At 48.1% G+C, this 23,410-nt stretch overlaps 2 protein-coding genes across 2 annotated transcripts in view; both read right to left on the reverse strand.

Annotated features, from left to right (window-relative positions):
* The window catches only part of LOC144138007 (8.6 kDa transglutaminase substrate-like), a 29,664-nt gene that overhangs the window by 3,643 nt on the left and 2,611 nt on the right, over positions 1–23,410 (reverse strand). Inside the window, exons 2-3 of the mRNA XM_077670039.1 lie at positions 10,284–10,340; positions 6,001–6,121 (exon numbers count right to left, since the gene is read on the reverse strand). Coding sequence (XP_077526165.1) covers positions 6,001–6,121; positions 10,284–10,339 — 177 coding nt within the window. The 5' untranslated portion in view covers position 10,340. The remainder of the gene's footprint in view (positions 1–6,000; positions 6,122–10,283; positions 10,341–23,410) is intronic.
* Positions 18,576–19,925, reverse strand: LOC144139620 (uncharacterized). The gene has a single exon (XM_077671916.1). The coding sequence runs from the start codon at positions 19,923–19,925 to the stop codon at positions 18,576–18,578; it is 1,350 nt and encodes a 449-aa protein (XP_077528042.1).

Consider the following 23,410-nt stretch of genomic DNA (forward strand, 5'->3'; position numbering starts at 1 on the left):
GCACCGGTATTGTGTTTTGGTTCTTAAATGCGCCTAACACGATGTACAGCAGAAAACGAAAGAGCGCCTTATTCCGGAGGAACACGCCATTATTCACCTGCGCGCTGCTTTGGCGACACCGCGCGGCTTCATTTCCAATTTAAAGCACCTGCTTACAGCTGTTGCGGCTAATCATCTGGAGCTGCAGCTGCCAGAATCGCTAATCATGGCAGACTATTTATAAACAGCTGCCGCCGGGTGAACATAAGCAAGATTGTCCGCCATGCTTGTTTGCTGTCTGCTCCTTTGGCAGGTACGGTGGTATTTATGATTCACGAGAATGCAGCTTAGTGAAGCATTCAGATTCACGGTACGGCCTTTAAAAGTGCCGAGCGGTTTGGGAACGAGAAATTGCCTTGCAATGTTTATGAAAAAGCGAAACAATATTATCTTTAGGAACGCCAGAGCACCGCACCACTTTCGAAATCTTGTGGCGCCATACGGGGTAATGGTCGAAGGCGAATGAAATAACGGGAATGAATGCGTCTTTCGTTCGGGTTCTATGGTTAGGTTACTAGATGTAATTTATTTAGGCTTAGTGCCCTAAACATAGAGCCCTGTAAGCATATAACTCTACAGAACCCTGTAAACATGGAACCCTAAACATAGAATACTGTAAGCCTTCTTCACGATTATAGAAGCTGTGCATGTGAATAAACACGCAATCATACAGGTGAAATATTATCGCGCACACACGAAACCGATTAGTATCACCAAATACAAGTGAAAACAAAACTGGAGAATAAAAAAACCTGCCGCACATTTTCGTGCCAGGGTTGAAAAGCATCATTGCGGCGTCATATAGAATGGGGCAGTCATCAGTGTATTCGCACGCGCTTACAAAGTAACAAAAAAGAAACTTTTTACAGTTCATAAACGAGGCGTTCTAAATTTTGCACAGACGCACCTCCAGTAAAAAAAAAATAACGCCTTACGTGGCAGTTTATTTCACTCTCAAACTGCTCAAAAAAAAAAAAAACCACTGTCTTATAGTGGCATCAATGGACTGATGTACCTAAAATGGTTAGCACGAAGTACATGGCGATATTATAGTTGTCTTTATTTATGTTTAAATATTGCGATATCAAAGAAAAATTGGTGTAGCTTGCCCTAGTGTTTCAAGTCTAAACAAACAGCACAGCTTGCAGCCCCTCTCGTTTCGCCGGAGACCCGGCTGTTCCTTCATCATCAATTTCAACAGGCCAGTAGGTCCACTGCAGGACGAACGCCTTTCCTATCGACGTCCAACCTTTTGCTGTCCCGCGCAGCTCGAGTCCAGTCTTTTTCTCCGAATGTCCTTATTTCTTCCCTCCATCCCGTAATTGTCCCTACTCTTTTTCTAGACGCATCTTTCGGTGTCCACTCTGTCACACTGGTAGTCAACCGATGGTCATTTCGCCTAATTACGTGACCAGCCCAAGTCCATTTCTTTTCGTTTTTTAACTATATCTTCTAGTCTGATTTGTTGTGTGGTCCCGGTAGCTCGTTTACTGTCTCTAGGTGTTATCCCAATCATTATTCGTCCATGGCCCGTTTAGCCGACGGAAGTTTGGTTTCAAGTTGTTTAGTTAGGCGCTTAGTTTCCGCTACATATATCAACTTGAAAACAGGCGCGGAAAGACGTTGACGAAGAAAGAAATACACAGGACGACGCGCTTCTAGCAACTGCCAACATTTATTAAGAAACAGAAATATATAGGGAAACCAAGCGACATAACCCAACTGATTAGGACCTTTACACAGATTATCAATAAAAATTATCCCAGACAAAAAATACAACCTGCGTCTTGCGGACGCACTGAAGGATGACTCACCCACATCGACTCCTCCGGGCTGATATCCCTAGCTTCAATAATCTCCTATTGTGTCCTGCCCCGCGCCTATTTTCAAGATGAATCAACACCAACTCGCCCAACTTTCCATCCTGTTAATTATATATCAACACCTCACATTTATTTGTGTACTTGTGGCTGAAAATTCTCCATGGCTCGCAGGCCCGGATCGTTCTGCCCGCAATCTTTAACCTCTCTTCCAAAGTGGATGAACCCACAGCCAAGTCGATAGCCAATGCCCGCGCTACGAAGCCAAAAGAAATTCTGTGCGCTCGGGATGCGATACTAGCTCAATCGGATAGTAGCCGGTTTCATAACGCGATGGACCTAGGTTCGATTTGGGCAAGCGTAAGCGCTTTTTAAGTGCAGAGCATTTTAGGGGTTCGCCTTTTATTCCTAGCTCGCTCGCTAAATCCAAGTTGAGCCTCACGGCATTCCGTCGTAGCGGCTGTCGTCGCGGCGTAACCCAGAGGCTTCGAAAACCAAGCGGTTTATGTAGTCATAAGCGTTAAAAACTCGCAAACCGCTGGCGCTCGTCATACATCTCCGCGTTGTTTAGCTCAAGGAAAAGGGTAGGTACATTTGATGCAAAATGTACGTAATTAACCGGCACTGCTCGCGTTCATTTACTTAGGAACGCGGGTTTGTTTTTACGATAAGCGAAAAAAACAATGGCAGCGCAACGCCAGCACGTGCGCGAGGAAAAACAAGCACAAAAAGAACAGAACTCTCGCTGGCGCAGTTTCAGGCAGAGGGCGCGCGAGCACTGCGAAGGCGGGAAATTTGAATTGCATTTGGTGGTCGCAGTGAGCGGATAACGGTGCTACATCCCATTACGGCGAATCACTGCTCTGCACTTGCGACAGCTTTCCCAATGAGTAGAACGGCTTTAATTTTTGTAATCTTTCCAATTGCCTGCACATGTTATTGTTCTCCTCCGCTGCTAGCCCGCACCCGTCGGGCCTTTGGCGTTGCCCAGGGGTTTGGTTGCCGGTTTCACGGCCTAAGGGCCTGGGTTCAATTCCTAGAACTTCCCTAACCACATGTTTCTCTTGAAGCTTCGAAATTTCCTATTTCGACGGATGGACTGGTGTCGGCTTAAACAGCTCTGCTGTAAAAAAAGCAACTTTATAGATCAGACACTGCGACAGGCCACAAGGCTCGGTATGCACTCCCGTCTGCATGGCTCAGTGACACTGTGATACCGGGAGTACTTAGAACAGATGTAACAAATGGCCCTCGGTGGTACGCTTTCAATTAAGTGGGAAATCTATGCGTGATGGGGGTACCAAACAATGCTGGCGTACACACGGCCCAGTTTTATGAAGAATTTGTAAGCCTTCAGTTGTACATTACGGGGGCCAATGAAGGTTTTCGACGCAGGAGCCCTAGCTGACTATATGACTGTGCGTATGTGTTGTTGATATTTGCGTCCCACTCCAGTGTACTTGTAAACGTGGCAACCATGTATTTAATAGCGTCTGTTATTACTATGACCCTCCCTATTACATTGTAATAAATTATTGTATTGCTTTTTGACGAGTTACTCTGATACAAGCTGTATTGGTGACGTTAATTTCCATTAGCAACTCAGGGCACCAACAAGCAATATTAGCTGGCGTGGTGTTAAGCCTAAGCTGGTCATGTTAAGTTGGTGCAGTAGAATGGATCACGAAATCAGCTGCGAATATACTAATTTTCACTACAGGTGGAAGGCAATTGTAGATATTAATAACATGCATTAAGAACAAAAAGTGCCAAAACACAGAAATTGGCGGTAACCTGAAAAAAAATCCTAATAAATCTAAATGTGGAAGTGCCCTATTCAAGGCCACATATCTTCGGCTGCCATGTGCAGTCAGCAATTTAGCTAAATGAGTGCGTTGATAACTTACCGGTGGCTGCTTTGCAAAGTCGAATTCGGAAAATGTACACATCTTAGTCGACTTTAAGTTGGGAGTGAAAGGTTATTTCTTAAAATCCCTTGGGGCACTTGGGCCTGCTAACGTGCGTCGAAGGCGAAAGACTGGAGATACTGATTAAGACCTTCACTGCTACATCGTATTTGCTTCAGCTTCTTCGCTTTCGGTTCTTTGTCTTTTCGTGCAAATTACTTCTACTAGCTTCTTTCCTGCTGCACAGTTTTATGGAGAAAGGCTTAAGCGCACCATTCTTCGGAAAGCGCCAACGCTGTAGTTTTTGCCCGTTTAAGAAAATGGGCGCCACTGTAAAGAGTTAATAAGTAAAAAACATCTGCGTGATACGACAGACTTTGAACCCGGGTCTTCACAACAATAGCCGAGTACTCTGCCTACTCTGCTGTTTTTCTTTTTTGCATGAAAAACTACCCGTCAAAGACGGAAAATCACAGGCTATCTATAATAGCTGCACAATCGCTGACACACTTTAAAAGCCAGGAATCGATTTAGCTGTACATATTATTTAAAGTCATGCAGAAACACACAGTGTTTGGAGAGATGCGTACAGTCGGCCGGATGGCGTTGAGCAGCATAGACACTATGCACTCGCGCTCATTGTGCGCGGAAAATTGGCTGCCTGACCCGGGGTTACTCCGCATTGCGGTTTGCCATGTGCACTTATAGAGACTGAACATTCCCTTCAATACAAAAAATATGGCAGGGTACAGAACAGTTTTTGTTCCCTGGAAAGAAACGAATAGTATATGAGGGATGTCTATATCTCAGTAAGAGTCCGCTGGAGGGTGCCCCCCCCCAAAAAAAAACAAAACAAAAACAGTCTCCCAGCACGAAACAATGCAATGGTCAACTGAATAGGGTTTGCAGCCGAAGCTACAGTTGAAAAACCAAGGAACAAATACACATTTACTACGAAAGACCAACTATTCTCAAAGTTCTCCTCAGCCAAATTCATTTTGGAGGTAGAGTGCGTACCACCCCATCAACTGGGAGGTGACTAATAGCCCCGTGAAATGCCTGGTTAATGAATTAGAAGCGTTCAAAGTAGCTCCACCGCCGCCGACGCTGCCCCTGCCGGCGGATCACGCAAACAGCCATGAAGCGGAAGTGACACTGCGGCCGGCCCTGCGCTTTTTCCTACGGCCAGCTAGGAGAACCGGTCGAGATGCGCTGTACGCGCTTCTCCTTGGGCTGCCGCGAGGGCGGAGGGTTGCGCGCAGGTTCGCTCTGGCAGGCCGGTCGTGGGCGGGTGCTCGCTCGCCAGTTGGGCCGGCTGGAGCGCTACTGGAGCCGTAATGGCCGCGCTCTTCTGAATTTCTGAATTTCTAAAAAGTACATTTTTATGGTCGTTTACACCGCGGATACGCGCAATTCAGCGGTCATATTTTGTATGTTGCAGTATTTTCGGTAGACTATAAGAAAATTACTTTTTCGAAAGGTTGAAATTTTGAGTGAAGTTTGCTTTTAAGCCACGTTTTAACAGGCGGCGCAGGTGTATGCAACTTAAAAAGAACGCTTTTGCAGCAGCCTGAATGCATGTCCGGTTGACACGCTGCAACACACTATTGTCTAGGAAGTTTATATGTGTTTGACAGTAAAGACTGTTCCATCTGCGCATTCTCACTGGCGAGAAGCTGTGGCGTGTACCGGCCTGCTTGCGGCCGTAATTGGCGCCGTAAGGAGAAGAAACGAAGCTGAAGGGAGGCGTTCACTGTCAGGCAGAAAAAAAAGGCAGTTGAAGCAATTCGCGCCAAAGGCAAATATACAAAACGGAAAAGCCATGCAAAAGGGATGCTGCAACAACGAAGTTGTTAATAAGTATCGCCAGGCGTCTTCAGCCTTTAAAGCGCGCAAGCAGAGTTACGTGACCCGATCAACTTTTTGCTCAATCAGTTAGCACTGGAGGTACGCGTTGATTGTGAACTGTTCTTTTCATTGAGATATGTAACGTATTGTTTTTTAGTTGAAAGTGCTTATCAAATAAACCACATTCCTTATAATGATAAGCCTTCTAGGCTTCTGCGTTATTGTGATCCTCAGTGACAACGTCAAGCAGATGGTTGTGCGAGTTCATCTGTCTCTACTTGCATTTTATAACACAGGTGGAAGGGTTACCTCAGTGCTTTGTAGCTAAACCTTAGCTTACATTTTGAGCCAAAGCCCAATTCGGTCTGCCATCAGCAACTGCTTACGGTGTTGCAGTAGTTGCAGCAGTTGCAGTCGTCTTGTTGGCTGCCGCATCGGCACCGCACTGGTAGGCACTTGTCAGGGTCGCAGACAGCAGCGCAGGCGGGTGGCCGAGTCGCCGATACGCTGCGCGTAAAAATGTAAATAAATAAATAAATAAATAAATAAATAAATAAATAAATAAATAAATAAATAAATAAATAAATAAATAAATAAATAAATAAATAAATAAATAAATAAATAAATAAATAAATAAATAAAAAATGCATGTCTTCAATTCGAGCTCTCGAACTACAGATACATGCAGCCTGCAAAAAAAGTCATGAGTGATTCCGCACTGTGAAGATGGATGACCGCGGAAGCGGTTCAGCACAAGACACACAGGTGACGCGGTATTGCGGACACAGAAATGAGCTCACTCTTTGTGAGCGAATTTGACTTCGAAAATAACGTTGGCGTAGCATGTAAGTCTTCATAGTGAACAGTTGTTATGTAATCTTTGTTGTGGCAATTTCGATAAAACAGAATTTAGAGCCGTTTTCTGCAACCGTACTCGTGCCGTAGGTACCCCTGCATTGATAGCAAACAGAATTGTTGTTATTTTTTCCATTTAATTTGGAAGTAGCTAATTATAAAATTTAAATTTTATTGGGAGTAGTGATAGAGTCCACGTAGAGGCCAATGTTTATAAATTGGTGGTTGGGAAAGTTTTTAATAAAAGAAGATATATAGCTAGTTTAATGATGAGCGCTCGTGTTAAAGTTCGCTTTGCCGCAAGGCGTTTTGCTCGTAGAGATAAAAAATACACAGAACACTCGTCATTTGAGGATTCGCTTCAAGGCTACCCTGTGTGTGCTAATTTCGTGATTTAATGCTCCGGAAATGGAACAAAGAAATTATGGCACGTGTGCAATCAATCGAATCAATCAAATCAATTTTATCTTCAAGATTACAAGGTTGGAGGCCACCCTAGCATAAAAACTGCTGGAAGACGCTCGACGGGGCCAGCGGGCCCATTGGCAGCTCCGAATACGCACATGCATAAAATGCTAATTTAACACAACAAACTACACAATCACGTGATACAGCAAACCTATTTTTACAAAAGCATCTGTGGAACAGCACCCTTGGATTTACAACAAAAGTTGGGAATGAATGCAATGGCAGACAAAACTTTTCACGCACTTTACACTTCTTACTGGAAGCATACGAACACAGCAAACCGGAAAAACATGTATATAAAACATTGTACGGAACATTTACCGAGTGACACAGGCATCACGAAGTGTATGTCGCGTACACCTCCGCCCTGAAAATTCGACGCTCTTTCTGTTTAATATGTGCCGAATGTTATGTGCTAATGCTTGGAAAAATTAATTCGTTCAGGGAAATGGTACTCCTATAGTTGGCCTAGCGCCAATAAAACCCAACCATCATCATCATCTGGGAAATGGTACTAACCACATATCAGGTGTGCGAGATAAGTATCTCTGGTCCGCATTGTTAGGCAAGATAATCGTTTCCAGAACTGCTGATATAGAGAATCAGAAACGTGTAATTGATAGAGCAGGCGCTAATCATATAGGCTATCGATTCCTATTAATTAATGCTGTGAAAAATGTACTCGAGTGTGAGGAAGGTAGTGTACGCTGTTAATGCAGTGAACGGCCTTTTTCTTTAAAAAGAATAGGTGGTAAAATTCTTTTTTGTAGTGCCCTAAACTAACCCGAAATAGTTTAAATGCGATGTAAACGTAGAGTGGGAAGGAACAATAGTTTTTAAATGCAGAGCATTTCAGTAACTCACGATGTCACCCGCGTTGGCGTCCGTAGTCCGCACCCTACACTATATAAAGAAATAACACCTTCCGGCGCCAGGTTTCGATCCCACGACTCTGCGGGCGGAACGCAAGGTACACGGCACTTTACCGACTGCTCCACGGAGCCGACACAGAATGGAAGGTTACGCACGCGCCTTATATCCTTCACTCATTCAACCGTCGGCCACAGGTGCACCCTCTCCCCCGCGTCCTCCTCGCCTTCTCTCCGCTCGCAACACCCTCTGTCGCCGCGTTCGGTTCGCGTTCATGTGGTGGCGCGATTTCGGCGCTATAACACTCTCTCGCGAAGGGCATTGGATTGGATTCGATTGGATTGGCTTGGCTTGGCTTGGATTGGACTTGGATTGGGTTGGATTAAAGTGGATTGTGTTGGATTGTGTTGCGTCATAGCCGCGCCACGTTGCGTCGTAGCCTCTCCACGTTGCGTAATAGCCGCGGCAGGGGGTTCACGGAACGTTTCACGTTTCACGCTGGAAGACAACAATTACAACAACAACAACCAATACGTAATCCATAAGACTTGCAGGCACGCCCCCCGCGGAAATGCTCTGCATTTGATCGTGCCCCTCGCAAGGGGGATGTTTTTACAGTTCATAAACAAGGCGTTATAAATTTTGCACGAACGCATCTTCACTCAAAAGGATTTTACAGTTCATAAACAAGGCGTTATAAATTTTGCACGAACGCATCTTCACTCAAAAAGATTAACGCCTTACGTGGCAGTTTATTTCACTCTCAAACTGCTCAAACAAAAAATGCCACTGTCTTATAGTGGCATCAATGGACTGATGTACCTAAAATGGTTAGCACGAAGTGCATGACGATATTATAGTTGTCTTTATTTATGTTTAAATATTGCGATATCAAAGAAACATTGGTGTAGCTTGCACTAGTGTTTCAAGTCTAAACAAACAGCACAGCTTGCAGCCCCTCTCGCTTCGCCAGAGACCCGGCTGTTGCTTCGTCATCAATGTCAACAGGCCAGTAGGTCCACTGCAGGACGAACGCCTTTCCTATCGACGTCCAACGTTTTGCTGTCCCGCGACGCTCGGGTCCATTCTTTGGCTCCGAATGTCCTGATTTCTTCCTTCCATCCCGTAATTTTCCCTACTCTTTTTCTAGACGGATCTTTCGGTGTCCACTCTGTCACACTGGTAGTCAACCGATGGTCATTTCGGCTAATTACGTGACCAGCCCAAGTCCATTTCTTTTCGTTTTTTAACTATATCTTCTAGTCTGATTTGTTGTGTGGTCCCGGTAGCTCGTTTCCTGTCTCTAGGTGTTATCCAAATCATTATTTATTCACATTATCGAGGGCAACCTCTGATTAAAGGGGCAACAGAATGTGCACGAGGCAAAAGGGGAAGTGTAAATAATAAACAAACAAATATTTTTGTATATCAGCGAATTTAGGTGCCAGTACTCTTGCTACAACAAACCTAAAGCAAAAAAACAGGCATATTCTTCGATTGATTGTGGGGTTTAACGCACCGACGCAACGCAGGCGATGAGGCGCGTCGTAGTGGAGGGCTCCGGATTAATTTTGACCACCTGGGGATATTTATCGTGCGCCGAAATCTCGTACACACGGGCGTTTTTGCTTTTCGCCTCCATCAGAAAAGCGGCCGCCGCTGCCGGGAATCGAACCCGCGACCTCGTGCTCAGCAGCGCAACGCCTTAGCGACTGAGCCACCGTGGCGGGTGAGGCATATTCTTCGGACATGAAACTGTAGTTAGGGATGATGCGGCGCGTTTGAATGCGGAACGGCACCTTGTAAACCGTCGTTTCAGCTGATGTATCCCCTAATTAAAGCCACCAATTTTAAGGCGAAAGCTTATGATCTGTATGCTTCCGGGAACGCGTGAGGTACAAAAGTCATTGTGGTGTACACAGAATGCTGAGGGAGCTTTACCAAAGAAGTTGCTCAAAAAGCTTCATGTTGCCACCCCACAGGTTCATGCTAGTGTCACTAGATAAGGGTGCAGAGTATCGGCCCTCTTTTGCCCTATTGTTCCGTGCCACCACCGTGATCATTGGTCAATTCGCATCACGTGACATTTGTTCACACTGGGACGGCTTATGGGCGCTGCCATTTTGTTGTTTATGCGCTTTCTGTCGGCCAACGGTGGTTGTCTCAGATTATCCTCCCTGCTCTGCGGCTGCGCGAGACTGGCGTCGTTACGAACGAGAATCAAAGATAACGCGCTTCGAACCATTTCAGCTGCAGAAGTGTGTCCGAAGACACCATGTTGCTGTGTCTTCAGTAGTGTTGTTTACAAATGACCTCGTCAAAATTAGCGGTGAGTCCGCAGAAGCGGCAATCTGGCAACACTGATAAACACCAAAATGACCATGGTTGCTAGCTTGTGTGCCTCAGTGACGGCACTCTGTATCCTATCTAGTGACACTAGTTCATGCTATGCATGATGTGTATGGTGCCTGCTTACCACAGAATGCCAGTGACTGTAACCACCATCACCAGGAGAAGTATCTTCATTGTCATCCTGCAAAGAAAGCCGGAAGACGGATGCACCGAGGATCAAGCCAGCTTGGGAGCAATCATAGTTCAACTTTAGCCATTAAGTTAGCTACTGCACACGTATATTATATTTCTTACTGAGCGCGTATACTATACTTGTTAGTACACCTGCACTTGTTACACTATAAATAAAAAAATGGCCACCTTCGCGATTGAGATGAGAGGACTAAGGAAACAGGAGAGCTGGTGGTCTTTAACAGCTTTAACTTAGTTTCTCTTGCGCCTGTCTCTTTCTTAAGAGAAAGATGGGTAATAAGCGAAGCTTTCATCATGACAACTGAGTTAAATCAAATTCCAAAGTCCGTCCTCCTGAAGTCCAGAATCCGAACTGCCGAAATCTGAAGCCAAAGCCCAAAGCTAACAAACAAAAAATGAATGATGTGCGCCCCGAATGCGAGGACAGCGCAATCAGATAGACGCTGGTTTTGTAACGCGAGGGACCCACGTTCAATGCGGACCATAGATTTTGAAACTAATATATACTGGAGGGAAGTCAAGCGCCGCTGTATAGGAAAGCCGCGCTTCAGCAAGCATTCCTTCATGTGTCGGGCAGGCACGTTCCACTTCTTCGCATGGCTCATGATCCGGCTGAAATTTTGTTTGTGGCTGCAAAAAAACCCACAATATTACTGTAGAACATCACTCAAACATGTCTTGTTATTATAAAATTGATGCTGCAAAATATGTACTTCTCAGTGATTATTTATAAGCTTTATGCAAAATTAACAACAAAAATGTTAATTTTGGCTTCGAGACAAAAAACGAAGCCAAGTGGGTAGGCAACCCATGTAGGCGAGAAATCGCGCTTGCTGTAATTGCGGTGCCCAGAATATCGCGCGATGGCAGCGCGGGATTTCACCCTAATGAAACTCTACCATTCCTACAACGGGAAGCGTTTTTCTTCTTGAGGCGCGCACACTTAACACCTGCTACTAAGCTCTTTGCCTCCTCGCTACTTACCCTCACGCGTCTTAGCATAGCATTTTTCCCCTCTCCCCTTCGTCCAGCGGCATTTTCTTTTATCGATCCCCACGGACAAAAGAAAGCTTAAACAGCTTAGCCGTTAGAAGCATCCGTGGTTCACCCCTCCACGTACTTGCCATCAGGAAACACTCCTTGTTTGGTGAACCGAATCAGAACAGGCTGTAATCGGCGAACTTATTAAGTACATGCACTTTCCAGGTTCCAGCGGAGCCTCGCTTGGCCCGCGCTCGCACTCACAGCTCAGAATATAACTCCAATGAGTTCACGCTGTACTTTGACGTGGCAGAGCACCCAAACCATCCCGCTTTCGCCCTAGTATTCACAGGCTCATCAACTACACAACCAATGACATCCGCTACCGTACACACCAAATTACCAACGGCTGCGTAGGGGCAGGCCAATGCCCTTGCCTTCGCACACTGACCAGCCCCTTCGTCGTGCAATAAGATTCTCAGACAGCAATGCGGAACTTCCCCAGAGGCGTTAATTCCAAACCAGACTCCAAAATTGTTTCAAAAAACCTCCGGACGAACCCGCGTCACTAGTATGGACTCTAATCATACTGGGATAGGAGCTAATGAGGCGGCACATCAAAATGCTCTAGCGCCAGTTTTCCGGGCTCCCGCTTCTTGTACACGTATTGACGGCGTCCCTGAGTTAACCCAACCAGCCCTTCTTACTTATCGCGACGTTTGACAACACTACCATCTCATCAGAAGAAGTCTAACACCTGCGTATCCATCACCGACACCGCAGGCGCTTGCTACAGACACGCACTTTCCCCCGTAGGCGACAACTCGTACACTTACACCCACATCGATTGTCCTCCCCCCAGCGACCCTAATTCGACGCACAGGACACTCGCTATTACTCCCTATATATATTTCGAAATTCTCCTTTCCCACTCTCCTACTTTTTAGCACTGGGAGCAGGCCCTAGGGAGCTTGGATCTAAACGCCCATAAGGTGGCGACCACCCGGGCCTAGGTAGTCGCGCAGGCCCTGTAGACATCCGCCAGCCACCCTACGTGAGCTCTTTCGTTTCAACAAAGTGTTTTCCTCCTCCCTCTCCATCCCGAGGTATGTTTTTCTAGATCCGGTTGTTGAAAGGGGGATACTTTTGTACCTTGTAACTCGTAAAAAACGTTGTTTGTCTGTATTGTATATAACAGTGTCATTTTATAAACGTAAGGGAACAGTTATAAAAACAAAAAGGTGAGAAGTAAAGGTAGCTGAAACTGCGCTTTAACTGGCACTGGAACCCCCGGTAGGTGACTTCAATTTTGCTTTCCTTGGCGCCATTTTAACCTGAGCTCTTCCAAAACTGCTATTTTAAAGTACCGAAGTAATGCGTTCATGGTCATAAAAAAAGCATAGCAGCGGCTTGTGTTACCTGTTGAGGTAGAAAGGACACATTTGTGGCATTCCGACGTAATTTGTCTTCTAGTGTTTCATCATATATTGCAGGAGTACAAGCTGGGCAAAGAAAAACTTCAGCGGGCAGAGAGGAACACGCTGGAGCCCGAAGCGGGATTTTTTTACGATGCGTAATTGAAATATATATATATATATATATATATATATATATATATATATATATATATATATATATATATATATATATATATATATATATATATATATATATATATATATATATATACAAGAGAAGAAAAACTTCGAACAAGGTAAAAGCACGATTGTGGCCCACGTTTCAGCAAAGAGAACTTGCTTTCCTCAGGGCCTGAGGAAAGCAAGTTCTCTTTGCTGAAACGTAGGCCAAAATCGTGCTTTTACCTTGTTCGAAGTTTTTCTTCTCTTGTGTTCTCTACCATCTTCAAAGTTCTACTACTCCCTGGATTTTATATATATATATATATATATATATATATATATATATATATATATATATATATATATATATATATATATATATATATATATATATATACAGAAAGAAATGCCGGCAGTCTACAACGCCAAAGAAGGCATAGGGGAAGGTTAGACTATTTTTTTACCGTTAGTAACGTTACATTATTATTAATTTTTATTAATTACATGGGAAAGAAAGAAAGAAAAACACGCGCCCAGAGTGGGGACCGAACCCACGCTTTTCGATTAGATCTCGAATGCCTTACCAATTCGGCTATCTGGGCGACTGTGTTCCACTTCACTTTCTGGGGTATTTATATTTACTACAACTGTATCTGACGCTTGAGGGTGGTAGCCAGCGCCACTCAGACTACACGGGGAGAAGGGGACCTTCTTTTTCAACCCCCGGGGCGTGACGCGAACGTCTACAGCCTGTCATGAGCGGTCAACTGGCGGGAAACCCTCTGATGCTACCTTGGCATCAATGCTGCCAGAACCGAGGCCCTCGCTGAGCTTTCGCGCGATAATAGGGTTTGGAAATGAGGTACTCGTTAGGAAATACAGAAAGAAATGCCGGCAGTCTACAACGCCAAAGAAGGCATACGGGAAGGTTAGACTATTTTTTTACCGTTAGTAACGTTACATTATTATTAATTTTTATTAATTACATGGGAAAGAAAGAAAGAAAAACACGCGCCCAGAGTGGGGACCGAACCCACGCCTTTCGATTAGATCTCGAATGCCTTACCAATTCGGCTATCTGGGTGACTGTGTTCCACTTTACTTTCTGGGGTATTTATATTTACTACAACTGTATCTGACGCTTGAGGGTGGTAGCCAGCGCCACTCAGACTACACGGGGAGAATGGGACCTTATTTTTCAACCCCCGGGGCGTGACGCGAACGTCTACAGCCTGTCATGAGCGGTCAACTGGCGGGAAACCCTCTTATGCTACCTTGGCATCAATGCAGCCAGAACCGAGGCCCCCGCTAAGCTTTCGCGCGATAATAGGGTTTGGAAATGAGGGGCTCGTTAGGAAATACAGAAAGAAATGCCGGCAGTCTACAACGCCAAAGAAGGCATACGGGAAGGTTAGACTATTTTTTTACCGTTAGTAACGTTACATTATTATTAATTTTTATTAATTACATGGGAAAGAAAGAAAGAAAAACACGCGCCCAGAGTGGGGACCGAACAAGCGTCAGATACAGTTGTAGTAAATATAAATACCCCAGAAAGTGAAGTGGAACACAGTCGCCCAGATAGCCGAATTGGTAAGGCATTCGAGATCTAATCGAAAGGCCTGGGTTCGGTCCCCACTCTGGGCGCGTGTTTTTCTTTCTTTCTCTCCCATGTAATTAATAAAAATTAATAATAATGTAACGTTACTAACGGTAAAAAAATAGTCTAACCTTCCCCTATGCCTTCTTTGGCGTTGTAGACGGCCGGCATTTCTTTCTGTATTTCCTAACGAGACCCTCATTTCCAAACCCTATATATATATATATATATATATATATATATATATATATATATTCTAAGGGGATGTATTGCTCAACGCAAGGTAGCTGACGAAAGGCCTTTAATGACCGTTATCCAAGATGGAGCGGGTTCACAGACGCGCGCCTGTCGTCTTCGTCGTCGGTGGTTTTCGTTTTGTTGTCACTGTCGATGCTGCTTTCGCGGCTGCGGAGTCTGGCGCACTATCGCGTTTCGTTCACTAGCGCCTGTACCATTCATCTCCTTTACAATTTCCCCGGGACGAATAGGAGCCATCCTGGCGACTTAGGGGCACAAGACCATGGCGGGTTCGAAGTATCGCTTCAGGCGTGCTACGTGAACGGTCTCTCGGCCACGGCAGCGATGGTCAGATGAAGGGTTCAGAGGCTCGACCACATAATTGACAGGCGACGTGCGTTCGAGTACACGATACGGTCCGTGATACTTTGAAATGAGCTTGCTCGACAGCCCAGGAGTCGTGGCCGGAATCCAGAGCCAAACGAGATCATCCGGAGAAAATTCTGGGGTAGGCGTCGACGCATCATGGCGGAACTTTTGGCGTCCTTGCTCGTCTGACGTGAACGAGCGAGCCAGTTGGCGACACTCCTCCGCACGTCGGGTGACGTCAGAGATTGGCAAGGCTTCAGACACGTCGGGACTGTAGGGGAGGATCGTGTCAAGCAGGCACGACGGCTCGCGTCCATACACAAGGGAGAAGGGAGAGAAACCCGTGGTGGCTTGCTTGGCAGTGTTGTAGGCGTAGGTTACGAATGGAAGAATCATATCCCAGTTGGAATGGTCGGATGACACATACATTGCCAGCATGTCCCCCAGGGTGCGGTTAAAACGTTCGGTTAAGCCGTTCGTCTGCGGGTGATATGCAGTAGTCGTGCGGTGGACGATGCGGCAGGCCTTTAGGAGCGCTTCAATGACGTCAGATAGAAAGACACGCCCCCTGTCACTGAGAAGTTCCCGAGGAGCGCCGTGACGAAGGATGATGCGGTTGAGCAGAAATGTTCCAACGGCGTCGGCAGTACCGGCACGCAGAGCAGCGGTTTCGGCGTACCGTGTCAGGTGGTCGACGGCTACGATGACCCACCTATTGCCAGCCGCAGTACAGGGGAGGGGTCCGTAGAGATCGATTCCTACCCGGTCAAAAGGTCGAATCGGGCACGCCAAAGGCTGCATCGGGCCAGACGCACGAGGGGGTGGTGGCTTGCGCCGTTGACAGTCCGTGCAAGAGCGAACATAACGACGAACGAAGCCATACATACCACGCCAGTAATATCGCAGTCTAAGGCGTTCGTAGGTCTTTAGCACGCCGGCGTGGGCACACTGAGGCTCACTGTGAAACTGGTCGCACACTTCAGAGCGCAGATGGCGGGGAATGACGAGCAGCCATTTGCGCCCATTAGGGTGGTAGTTCCGCCTGTAGAGCAAGCCATCACGAATAGCGAAGTGGGACGCTTGGCGCCGAATTGTTCGAGGTACCGACGAGTTCGACGGGTTCGAAAGGTAGTTGCAAAGCGACATGACCCACGGATCTTTTCGCTGTTCAGATGGCATGGAACTCACGTCAACGAGCGATACAAAGCACTCAGAGGGGGAATTAGTCGTCTCGTCAGGCAACATCGGACACCGGGAGAGGGCGTCAGCGTCGTGGTGCTTGCGGCCAGACCGATACACCACGCGGATGTCAAAGTCCTGAAGGCGGAGTGCCCAACGTGCCAGTCGGCCAGAAGGGTCTCTCAGGGACGACAACCAACAAAGCGCATGATGGTCGGTGACCACGTCGAAAGGTCGGCCATACAGATAAGGACGAAACTTCGAGAGGGCCCACACAATTGCCAAGCATTCCCGCTCAGTGACAGAGTAATTCGTCTCCGCAGGCGTGAGTGTGCGGCTCGCGTAAGCGACCACGTATTCGTGGAACCCGGCCTTCCTTTGAGCCAGAACAGCACCCAGACCAACTCCACTCGCATCGGTGTGGATTTCAGTCGGGGCCGACGGGTCGAAATGGCGAAGAATTGGCGGGGACGTGAGGAGGCGACGTAGGGTTGTAAAGGCCTTGTCGCAAGCCGATGACCATGCCAAAAGACCCGTCTTGTTGCCAAGAAGTTGTGTTAATGGCGCGATGATGGAGGCGAAGTTACGCACAAAGCGGCGGAAATACGAGCATAGCCCGATGAAGCTACGAAGCTCTTTGATCGTGGTCGGCTTCGGGAATTCAGCCACGGCACGAAGCTTGTCCGGATCAGGAAGAACGCCATCTCTGGAAACTACGTGGCCAAGGATCGTCAGCTGGCGAGCAGCAAATCGGCACTTCTTTAGGTTTAGTTGAAGGCCTGCGTCCTTCATACAAGCTAAAACTTGCTCGAGCCGCCGTAGATGCGTGGAAAAGTCGGGTGAGAACACTACGACGTCATCCAGGTAACACAGGCATATTTTCCATTTGAGGCCGCGAAGAATATTGTCCATCATCCGTTCGAATGTGGCTGGCGCGTTGCACAGGCCGAACGGCATGACGTTAAATTCATATAAACCATCTGGAGTAACAAAGGCTGTTTTCGGACGATCCGCATCTGCCATCGGGACTTGCCAGTATCCGGAGCGTAGGTCAAGGGACGAGAAATATTCTGCTCCTTGAAGGCAATCTAGGGCGTCGTCGATGCGTGGTAGCGGATAAACATCCTTGCGAGTTATTTTGTTTAGGCGGCGGTAGTCGACACAAAAACGGATGGAGCCGTCCTTTTTCCGTACGAGTACTACCGGCGACGCCCAGGGGCTGTTCGATTGTCGAATGATACCACGCTGGAGCATGTCACCCACTTGTTCGTCAATTATGCTCCTTTCGGAAGGGGCAACGCGGTAAGGTCGCTGCCGTAAAGGCGCGTGGGAGCCGGTGTCGATAGGGTGGCTGACCGTCGTGGTGCGACCAAGCGACGTCTGCGCACAGTCAAAGGACGAATGAAATTGACACAGTAGTTTCATCAGTTGGTCTCGTTGGGGCGGCGTAAGGTCGGCGTCGATGGCACGATCAAAAGATCAAAAACTTCCGGGGATACCCGAGATGCAGTGGCAGGAGGTGGACAGAGTCCGGTCACCTCAACGTGCGGCAGGTCGTCTAAAGCGGCGATGAAAACGGCGGTCTCCACTGACTCGGCGCGTCCAAGGCACTCGCCGCGGAGCAAAGAGCGAGGACTAGCTCCAGGATTAGAAACGAACAGGGCGGTTTGGCCATCGCGGATACTCAGCAAGGCGAAAGGAAGCAACAGACATCGGCGTTGGCAGAACAATTGCGACGGCGTGAAAATTGCATTGACGTCGGAAGGAAGATGGCAGATCAAGGGCACAGGGACGGTGGAGCATGAAGGGATAGTAGTGTCGTCGGCGACAGAAACTTTCACGGAAAGTGGTGTTGGAGAAATTTCTGATGGTATATCAAGGGGCGAAAACAACTCAACTTCGGCTCGGGCGCAGTCAATGATAGCGTTGTGCCGGGAGAGGAAATCCCATCCCAGGATGACGTCATGTGAGCACGAAGAGAGGGCAATGAACTGAACAATGTACAGAACGTCCTGGATGAACACCCGGGCAGTACACGTACCGACTGGTTCGATCGAACGTGCTGAAGCAGTACGTAAGGGTGGTCCAAAATGCGGCGTCATAACCTTTTTCAGGCGGCGGCAAAGCTCTAGGCGGATAACTGAAACGGCGGCTCCAGTGTCGACAAGTGCATGAGTGGCGACTCCGTCTATTATAATGTCGACGACGTTATTGGGTAAGAAGGTAGGTCTTGAACAGTTCGACGATGACGCAGCTCTTGCCTCCGGAACTGCGGCGCCTAGTTTTCCGCTTCAGGAGGCAAGGGGCGCCGACGCATCGGCGAAAGTGAACGGCGTCGCGGGGATGGGTGACGGTTGGTGGTGTCACGCGAGTTGGCGGGCGGAGACGTCTCGGCAAAAGTGGTCGGAGCACGAGGCATCGACTGCGGCGAGACATACGGCACGTTCCAAGAAGGCTGCCGTGCAGGCATCCCCCCGCGGCGGCAGTAACGCGCCACGTGTCCGGGAGTTAAGCAAACAAAGCAGATTGGGCGATTGTCCGGCGTGCGCCAAGCGGTGGTCGAAGATGACGGGTCAAGCCGTAGGCGTGGCGGCTTCTGCAGCACAGGCGGCATCGGCAGGCAGCTGGGATACGTTGGTCTTCCTGTGAGCTCTGTGGGCTGTTGCGGCATGACCGGGAAGATTGGCTGACCTGTGACGGTTTCGGCAAAGGGCCTGGAGATGGCGTCGGCGTAGGTTAGAGGTCCGGCAACAGGTAGTGTTTGCATAGGGGTCACGTACGTGGGCGTAACAGCAGGTGGTGTGGGTTGCGCGATGCCGGCACCGATCAGCGAAGCGGTCACAGGTGCGTGTTGGCGGGAGCATGGAATGGTATCGGCCACCTGCTGCTGGATAGCACTTCTAAACGAAGGGGCAAGGGTGGCGTCAGACGTCGGTGTGAAGGGAACTAGGGAAAGCTGACGGGCAACTTCTTCCCGGATGAACTGCTGAATGCGCGGAGACAGAGTGTTGTCGCTACCAGCAGTTAAGCTCGACACATCCGGGCCAACAGATCGCCGTGTAAGAGCTCGCTGTCTCCTGAGCTCGTCATAGCTCTGGCACAGGTTGATGACGTCGGTGACCGTTTGGGGATTCTTCGCCAGCAGCATTTGAAAGGCGTCATCTGAAATGCCTTTGAGGATGTGCTTAATTGTGTCCTCGTCGCTCATCGTGGCGCTCACCCTCCTGCACAAATCCACAACTTCCTCGATGTAACTGAGGAAGCTCTCACCGGGCTGCTGCGCTCGTTCTCGCAAGCGCTGCTCTGCATGAAGCTTCCGCACTGAAGGGCGACCGAAGTGTTCCGAAAACCTCGATTTGAATTCCGACCACGTGGGGTATTGCTTTCCGTGGTTGCCATACCAAAGCTCGGCCGTACCGGTGAGGTAAAATTCCACGTTGTTCCGCTTCACGTTGTCACCCCAGTTGTTGTGGGCGCTTACTCTGTCGTACGTGGCGAGCCAGTCTTCCACGTCCTGCTCGTCTTGGCCATTGAAGAATGGGGGATCCCGCTGACGAATGGAACCGGAACAGATGATGGTCGTCGAAGGAAATGCAGCCGGGGGCTCAGTCTCGCGAGGAGGAGCCATGGTGCTGGGGAGCGTCCGGGAGCGGAGTTCCAGTGTAGAGAGAGGTCAGGACCACAGCAACCTCCACCAATTCTAAGGGGATGTATTGCTCAACGCAAGGTAGCTGACGAAAGGCCTTTAATGACCGTTATCCAAGATGGAGCGGGTTCACAGACGCGCGCCTGTCGTCTTCGTCGTCGGTGGTTTTCGTTTTGTTGTCACTGTCGATGCTGCTTTCGCGGCTGCGGAGTCTGGCGCACTATCGCGTTTCGTTCACTAGCGCCTGTACCATTCATCTCCTTTACAATATATATATATATATATATATATATATATATATATATATATATATATATATATATATATCGAATCCAAATTCACTCACACTATGCCTCGGCTACTAAATAACCGCTGACACCGGTTACAGATTAGGAACGCGAAGAAAATTTATAGCACACGAAGATAGGGGTACAGTGCGGCTCCAACCGAGGCACAGAACTGGAATAGCACAAAGCACTATGAAACGAAGGGTGCAATCTGAAAGCATGGGCTACAGAAATAGGTAGCATGCGCACCCAGCTTAACCCAAGCAAGTTTGTAAATGGCGGAGAATGCTGGAAATAACTACATCCAAGTCTGGAAGATGGAGTTCGCCGATTCGGGGAGCGTACGAGCCGAAGTGCTCTTTTTGAGTAGTAAAGGAAGGAGGGCTCGAGTTATGGAATGTGTACGCACGGAAAACTACTAATTATTTAGGCTTTTGAGGGATTACAGATGCCTTTTATTGCACAGTTATTTTCAAGTTACTCTTTATTTTATTGTTGTAGTTCATCGTACCTTGGTGCAATAAGAAATGGCGTACAATTAAAGGGTATCTGACAGAAGTAGTTGACTCCTATATTTTTGCTGCTTTATTTTGGGAATTTGTCAAATGTTTCAAGAAAGTGTCTGACCAAAAACCTGAACGAAACCCTCTTTCCGGTACCTTTGGGTTGATACATGTACTCTTCAGCCCAAGACGAAAACCTTTTGCTCAAGGTGAAAGAATGTCAATCGCAGTCTCTGAGCCTCTAAGAAAACCTATTTCATTGCACATTAACACACTTCGTCTAAAAACATCGATAAAAGAGGGAGGTCCTTTCTGGCTTGAAATGACTTCTGCATTGTCTGACTGCAACGAGGAACTTAAGAATATGTGCACACGTAGGTTTGGGATGCCAGTTTCTTTTGGAATGTCCTGATGAGAGCCCTAAAGAAAGAGTATTCAGCGGTGCCCAATAAAGTCAGATTTCTCAGTGTAAAGAGAGAAAACGGAGTACCGCATGATATGATTATGCGTCAAGGTGGTGCGCTATGGGAATGACGAATCCGCAAACTGTGAAGTTTGAAGTTTGAAGTTTATTGAACGGTAGGCATACATATAAATGAACAGATAAGCGGAGTACATGAGGAGGTCGCATGTTTCGGCGGGAAAATGACCTATTTTTATGAAGTGTACAAAGTGAAAAATTCAAATGCTGTGATTTCGCCGGTGCTGCCAAATTAGGCATATCATCTGACGTTTCTAGAAGCTTCCACCGACCAAAGCATAACAGGGGCTTTTTATATCCGGTGTATTGTAAAATGTAAAAAAAAGCCATTGCGACATGGTTGAATCAGTTTGGATTTAAAAGAAATTTGCCTCATCTAACTGATGGCGACCGTACAGGCACTAAAACTTTGTGCGTGCAACGCCAACGACACTGAAGAAATCCTTCACGAGAAAGCTGAGTATTTCAACCACCGTTGCCGTTAGACAAAGGGGCGTTAGTTACTTTATTGCCTTTTAACGTCAAAATGCGAAAGTGAGCATAAGACACAATAAAAACCTGAAGTATTTCTGTTGTGTGTGTGGGTGTGTGCGGATCGGCTCGCGCGTGCCGTATTGCCTAAAGGAGCAATGGACTTTCACGTATCCATTGACCACGGCGTGAATCAATAAAACCTGTGTTTTTTAGATGCGACGCATCTCTTTGACTCGTCTTGTCCCTCCATCCTACAGTAGTCCGCACGCCTCTCCCCCATTCTCCTCGCCACGCCAGCTGCGTAATAACGCCGCTCTCACCGCAGCGCCATCTTGCGTTAGCGCTCGCTCCCCTCACCATGCCAGCTGGGCGTCAGCGCGCGTTAGCGCTCGGTTAACACATGCGCATGCGCTACTCTCTCTCATTCCCCTCACCGTTAACGTGCGGTACATATAAACGTGATTACTGCGCCGCTCCGCTCAGTCGCTCCACCGCCGCCGCTCCGATGACATCCCATGACTACCGATGATTTGAATGGAGACTAACAGGTCTGCTACCGCGATGGTCGGCGCAACCGTAACAAGCACCGCCCAGATGCGTCGCATCACCCCATGGTTTCCCCCCGCGGAAAGATTTTGTGATTTTTTTAAGTGTGAATGCACTTTATAAGCGACCCCAAACCATCCACCGCCGGCGGCGGCGGCGGCGTCGGCGGCGTCCGCTGTGCTCCTCTATATTTAAAAAAGAAACAGCATCCGGCGCCAGGTTTCGATCCGAGGACATTGCGGCCGCAGCGCGACGCGCTACCGACTAAGCCACGGAAGCCACGCTGATATCAGTGTGAGTAACGCGCCTTATATCTTTAACGCATTCAAACTACGTCGTCAGCGGCGTGCGTTGGCGACTCAGCGGCGTTATAGCGGCTTGATAACTGCGTGGTGTACACGTGATACTACAAACCCGATGGAAGAGATGGAAGAGAAGGCGGCGAGGCAGTGGGCTGCGGGGGCCGAGCGCAAGCGCCGCAAGCGGGCCTACAACCGTGCATTCGCACTTTCACATTCTCCCCCTCGGGGAAATGCGGGGGAATTTTTTTAAATGCAGAGCATTTTAGTAACTCACGATGTCACCCGCGTTGGCGTCCGTAGTCCGCATCACTACGTAGTCCGCACCCTACACTATGTAAAGAAATAATACCTTCCGGCGCCAGGTATCGATCCGACGACTCTGCGGGCGGAACGCAAGGTGCACGGCACTTTAAGCGGGATTCACACGACGGAGAAACCCTCTCACGGAGGCGGACGGATATGTGACGTCAACAGCACGTGACCGGATTATCCGGCCTGGCGGCGCATCCACACGTGCGGAGCTACGTGGAGTGCCTAGCAGACGACAGCGCCGAGGAACAGGTTCCATTCCCCGCCGAGGGCCACCGCCGTCGAGCGAAAACACGCGGAGGCATTTTCTTTCGCGGAGCCACCGCGGGCTATCCCCACCGAGGGGCGGAGCCTAAAACCGGTCACGGGAGCGGGTCCCGCGGGCCAAAAAGAGAGGGTTTCTCCGTCGTGTGAATCCCGCTTTACCGACTGCTCCACGGAGCCGACACAGAAGGGAAGGTTACGCACGCGCCTTATATTAAATGCAGAGCATTTCAGTAACTCACGATGTCACCCGCGTTGGCGTCCGTAGTCCGCACGCTCACTGCGCATGCGCGTGGAGTCG

Source organism: Haemaphysalis longicornis, unplaced genomic scaffold, assembly GCF_048455015.1.
Source record: "Haemaphysalis longicornis isolate Haplotype H1 unplaced genomic scaffold, Haemaphysalis longicornis Haplotype H1 scaffold_5, whole genome shotgun sequence".
NCBI classification, from domain to species: Eukaryota; Metazoa; Arthropoda; class Arachnida; order Ixodida; family Ixodidae; genus Haemaphysalis; species Haemaphysalis longicornis.

Bases quoted from the DNA above. Each gene is read 5' to 3' on its own strand.
- LOC144139620 (XM_077671916.1), bottom strand. From the start codon at position 19,925: ATGGCTCCTCCTCGCGAGACTGAGCCCCCGGCTGCATTTCCTTCGACG.